A 6000-nucleotide genomic window follows, 5' to 3' on the forward strand; every position below is an offset into this window, starting at 1 on the left:
TACTGTACAGTACTCTTGGCAGGCTTGTGATCAATATATGGGAAGGTTTTTGTTTTTGTTTTAATCTTTATTTTTTTTTGTAGCCAGGAAACCTGGGTCATAGAAGTGCGATGGGGTTTGCTTATGGCCCTTCACTGTTGGAGTCAGAGTATATGCAAACACTCTCTTTGCTTTGTTTGCTGCTCAGCTTGAACAAACTTTTCTTTCCCTACCCATTGGCAGAGCCTCATGAGCTCTGCATTTCATGTTGTGTGTTAGTCTGGAATCTCTCTTTGGTTGGTGCTCTCATATACTGGATCCTTGCAGCAACGTGGGTTTAAAAATAAAGACCTGCTTGACCAAAAAAAAAAAAAAAAAATTACTTTTTAAGTGAGGAATAAGTGTAGAGTAATAATTCCAATACACAAATTCTCAAAAACCAAAAGTCACGTAATCAAAGTTGGCCCAGGTATTGAAGTACTTTGGGGAAGTTACTTTACTTAGTGTGGGTTTGTGGCTGCAGGGACTAAGAAGGAGAAAGTTGGAGAGTAACAGTGGTTAGGCCCTTGGGTTCATGGTTCTAACAGGTGGGCCGAAGTTTCAGCTCACCTGTTAAGGAGGGTGACTCATACTTGGGAATGGGAAAAATATAAAATAAAACAAAAGAGATATGGGAACTCCCCAGCTCTTGGCAGGAAGAAAATCTATAGTTTGGAGTACATCTCAATTTTATTTCTGCCTTTAGTAATGAAGTTTTTGATTTTGACCACCATGTGTTGAAACAGATCCTCTTCCTTAATAGAAGTTTCATTGTAATTTATACCCTTTCCTTTCATACATGTCAGATAAACAGAATACATTCACTCCTTGGTGTACAACCATGCCCAAGTAATTTCAAACTACAGAAGGAACCGCTTGTGTCATGACTCAGGAGTCGTTGTAATAGGGTTTCCTTGCATTCTGTGTTGAAGCATATCCAAAATATAGCAAGCATAAGAAATAAAGAAACAGCTCCCCTAACCTAAAAGGTAATGTCCAGCTTTGTCATCCCACACCACTTCTGTGAAGTGTCTGTTAGTTACCCAAGCTGTTTCCATACTGTTATCCTGTCTCCCCCCAACAGAGCAAAAAGAAAAAAAAAAGAGTGGTGGTCCTATGTTATCAATAGCAAAGTTTATAAAACTCAGAAGCAGAATGGTAAGAAATTAGGGAAGAAAAGTGGTAGCCCAAAGCTGAGAACATGAAATGTTTATTTTAGAGGGACCAAAACTGATAGAACAAGCTTAATAACCATAAAGTATGGAGGAAATTATTATTATCTCTTTAGGGGCATAAAATGTCAAAAATCTCCTATGTGGTGGTTCTGTAACTATTGTTTAGTCAGAGTAGAAAGCACCCGGCCCCAAATCTCTGCTCTCTAGATTTGTTTAATGCCTTCTTTTTAAAGACTCAAAAAGTATGTTTCTGCTTATCTTTAATACTTTCTGTAGTCTCAAACTCTGTTGTATTGACAGATTGTATTTGTTTGCGGTATGCGGGCCTCTCACTGTTGTGGCCTCTCCCGTTGCGGAGCACAGGCTCCGGATGCGCAGGCCCAGCAGCCATGGCTCACGGGCCTAGCCGCTCCGTGGCATGTGGGATCTTCCCGGACCGGGGCACGAACCCATGTCCCCTGCATCGGCAGGCAGACTCTGAACAACTGCGCCACCAGGGAAGCCCGACAGATTGTTTTTATACAACTTGTTTTATGCTATCATTTGTTCTATCAAGGTAGGTTTTAGATAGCTGCTTCTCTTTTCTTCTCTTTCTCTAAAGATACAAACTTTAGTTTTTTTCAGAATGTTTCTGCCACTAAGAGCAATCAAGCATCAGTGTGAATTGAGTTTGTGGCCTTCCTAATCAGTGGCATGTTTTTTTGGGGGGGGGTATGTTGCCATTCTAGAGTGTCCTGCCCTACTTTGTAGCTACGAAGCTGGCTAAAATTCGAAAGCCAACTTTGGATAAGCCCTCTTCAGAGACGTTTGTGAAGTCTGCCATTAAAACCGTCGGCGTGCAATCCCGAACCAACGGATACCTGATCCATTCTCTTATGGTATGTAGATTTTTAAGTTCCAAATCAGTACTTTGGTTTGGGGTTTTCTTTCCCATCGAGTCACAAAATAGTATGTGGTATATTAGCATATATACATTGTCTAGACTTACTAGCAAGGCATCTGTTTTCAACTGTACACCCAAGAACTCTAAAATCTACCTATAAATAAAACAACAATATAGTAAAACATAAGATCATATGTTTCAAATGAGTTCAGATTGTAAGCCTTAATTGCATATCTCCCCATTTCTTTCCCTAGGCCTCAGTAATCTCAAGCCTGCCTTCCTGGTTGTATTTTAAATTGACCATGAATTTAGGCAACTCCACCCGGGCTCGCTATCTGAAGAAAATTAAGAAGAACTAAGCATTGGTAACTGTGTTGAGTGACTTGACCAGATGTTCCAGCTAGGCATGTTTGCTGCAAGGCGCCCACTATCTCCAGATCTTCAGTTGTCATGTTAATTAACAGTTACTGATAAAGCTAAATGTCATAATTGAGAGGAAAGCAGAGTTGCTTTCAGGAGTTCCTGACATATATTCTGGATGCTACCAGGAGTTATTTTGAAATGTAACATAAATGCCTCTATCAAATAGATACAGAACTAACATTAGCAAGAACTGCTTACTAGGAAGGAACACAATTATAACAAATCACTGAATGATAAGAGTCAGATGTAAGGGTTAAGAGTTTTATCTGGTCCAAAATGCCAATGATGATTATGCTTGTATTTTCTCTGAAACATACTTTTTTTTTTTTTTTTGAAACATACTTTAAAAAGTGACGGCCAGCTATCCTTTTTTGTTTTTAACACTTTGAGGGAGTGGGGATTAATTGATTTACTTATGGGAGGACACACTGCAATTTGCATAGCACTCTGTAAGGTTTTCTAAAAGTACGTCCTGGTTTGTACATTTATATGGAACTTTCCTTTCTCAAGGGTAGCTAATGACGTAAAAATAATGATGAAAATCAGAGTTATTTTTGACACATGCCCACTAAAATATGCTTTCCTCTAATACGTATGCCTTCTCAGTTTAAATGTATGTAAATACTGAATGCTATATGGTATGATTTATAAAGGTAAACGGGCCAAAATGTACATTGATGGGCCGCTCCATCACTGCCACTAAAACCCTGACCCAGCAAGGTGGCCTGCTTGGAACCCAGCTTCTTTGTTTCTGCACTGCACCAATACTGCTCACATATGTGACACTAGGCTACTCTTAGAACAATGATGATACTAGAGTAGTGGCATTATACTTTTAAGTAGGTACCCTATAGATATTGATACAATTAGTTTTAATAAAAGATGTTTTAACCATGGTGTTGATTGAAAATATATTCCTTTGGTGCTTGAAATTAAGCCTATTTTTGCACTGGTTTAATATAAATTAAGACTTACTTTTATTCTGCTACATAACTTGTTTGGGGAACTTGCTAAGAAATTAATTCAATGTTGTGAAACATGCAACACAGAAGGTAGGTCAGTACCTAGGCTATGGTTCCCAGGCTCTGAGATTTAAGCATCAGGAAATCTGCAGATCAATAAATAAAATTTTTAATTGGGGTATTTAAGTGTTTCTAGCTTTTAAACTTGCCAGCTAAGGACATAAAACAAAAACAGAAAAACCCAAATTACCATCTGCTATTGGCATTATTATATAAAAGAAAAGACATTTTAGCATCCCCAAAATAGGAAGAACATAATCTCAGAATAAAGAATAAATTTAGCTTTACGAAAAACACATTGCCTTTCTCTCTCTCTCATTTTGTTGTAGAAATGGTGAAATCACAATGACCTGGGCAATATATTATTTGCTTTCACACATTTGTTGGTTAATTGTTTGGTGGTGGTTTTTGCTGGACAGTTGGTAGAGAGGGGGAGGGATTGGTTTGCAAGTATACAAAATACTTTGCCTTTTATCCCGTCTAGAAAATAGCTGTAATCTGGCTAGGAAATCCCTTAGCAATCTCAAAACTTCTGAGCTATGGCTTTGACTGCTTCAGCTCGGCAAGTATCCTCTTGTATTCAACACTCAAGGTTGAAGATGATGACATGAAAATCTGTGTTTCCAGGCACGTGAAAGAAAAATTATACGAAAAGAGAAACCAGTGTTCTCAAAAACCTTCAAAATAGTGAAGCATAATTTTTAGACTTAACTTTATATTGACTTGATTTTATAGTCTGATGTGTGCTAGATAAGGTTTGAACTCAAAGAGCAGAGTAGAAGATTAGTATTGATGATTACTGTAGAATCAGCTCTCCTCACAACGTAGAAAGCTGGATTTTAATTTATTGTTCTTTCATTGTCCTTTCAGTACAATAGCATGGGGGAGGGAGGCCAGGAGAGGAATTGTCCTGCACACAGAATGATGTGCGCCATTTTGATTTGTCCTTATGTCAGGCCCATGTGCACTGGCAATAAATAAAGATGATATTGGTCTCCATTTCCTCAAATGTGGTCCTGCCCCAAAGAGATGAATTCTGAGTTCTCACTTGATATTTATTGCATCAAAATACAATAGAAGTGAACTTTATATAGAGTGAGCATCAATGCCAATACCAATACGAATGGTGCTGATTCAGTGTAAAAGAGGAGATTTACTGTGATAATAACACCTTATGAGAATGAAATGAGCTTAAGTAGTACTATAATTTCTGAAGTCTATTGATACCAAAAATTACCTGGTATTTTGGTGGTCCTGGATTTTGCTACTTTGCTCTGTAGTGTACCAGTATCAAAACAAATGATCAAAGCTTTTTATTTAATATGTTAGAAACTAATGAATTAAATTTTAAGGACTCACTACTTTGTGACATTCCAATATTTTTAGATTAGCATATTTGTTACTCCTGATGCAAAACATATAACTATAGACAGAATTAAAATTCCCTTGTGGAAATGTAATTCTTTCTATTGAGATTTATAAGGAAACATCTAGAAATGGAACACTGTCTAGCATGAACACAAACTTAATAGATGAAAAAAATTTTAATGTGATAAACAGCGTATTACAACTTTGACCACTCTCCTTTACCTGTGTCACTGAAAAGCAAGCAAAATGGGTACTACAAAAAGTAATCCCAAAAGGATGTAAAGCCAGCTTGTCTTCCTTGTTACAAAAGTTTCTAGACAAACTGTTGTGTGCGTTTATTGAATGCCAACCATGTCCATTTACGCTTCTGGATGCTGGAAACTACAATGAACAAAGCAGACAAAAAATTCTTAACCCCAGTTGAGCTTACACTTGAACAGGATGTGGGGCGGGGGAGGGACCTGGGGAGGGAGCAAATGAGGGACAGGTAATAAACAAAAGGAATAATAACGTGGTGTGAGTGTTATATGCTGTGGGGAAAAATGAAGCAGGGTAAGTAGGATGGGGAATCACTGTTTGTTGGGGTAGGGATGGGAGGCTTGTGACGTTAAATAAGGTACTCGTGGCAGACCCAGAGAGAGGTGGCATTGGAACCATCTTGAGCAAGACCTTTACCTCCCTGGGGGAAGAGCATTTCAGGCAGACCAGCCTGTGCAAAGAGCCCGAGGAGAGAGCATACCTGGTATGTTCCAAGAATAGCTAGGAGTACATACATATTGAAGCACATACTAGGTGAGCTATTTCTGGAAGAGTTCAGAGATCTTGCTTTAGTTTAGTTATGACTTTCTAGTATTAAATCACCTTTACATTCTTGATCTTATTTCACTATCTTTATTTACTGTGGAATTCAGTTTGCTGGTATTGTAGTTAGAATTTCTGCATCTATATTTAAGAAATGGGCTTGCAGTCTTTCTCATACTTGTCTGGTTTTCATATCAAGATTATAACTTCATTAAATGAGCTGGGGAGTGCTACCTGTTTTATTTACTGTGCTCTAGAAGAATCTGTAAAAGATCGGGACAGACTTTCCTTCGAAAACTTATTTATAAAA

At 38.0% G+C, this 6000-nt stretch overlaps 1 protein-coding gene across 1 annotated transcript in view; it reads left to right on the plus strand.

The window, feature by feature from the left end:
- HSD17B12 (hydroxysteroid 17-beta dehydrogenase 12) overlaps positions 1-3817 on the plus strand; it is a 163248-nt gene extending 159431 nt beyond the window's left edge. The window contains exons 10-11 of the mRNA XM_032640295.1: positions 1922-2071; positions 2331-3817. Coding sequence (XP_032496186.1) covers positions 1922-2071; positions 2331-2435 — 255 coding nt within the window. The 3' untranslated portion in view covers positions 2436-3817. The remainder of the gene's footprint in view (positions 1-1921; positions 2072-2330) is intronic.
- The last annotated feature ends 2183 nt before the right edge of the window (positions 3818-6000 follow it).

The sequence above is a fragment of the Phocoena sinus genome, chromosome 8 (genome assembly GCF_008692025.1).
Source record: "Phocoena sinus isolate mPhoSin1 chromosome 8, mPhoSin1.pri, whole genome shotgun sequence".
NCBI lineage: Eukaryota > Metazoa > Chordata > Mammalia > Artiodactyla > Phocoenidae > Phocoena > Phocoena sinus.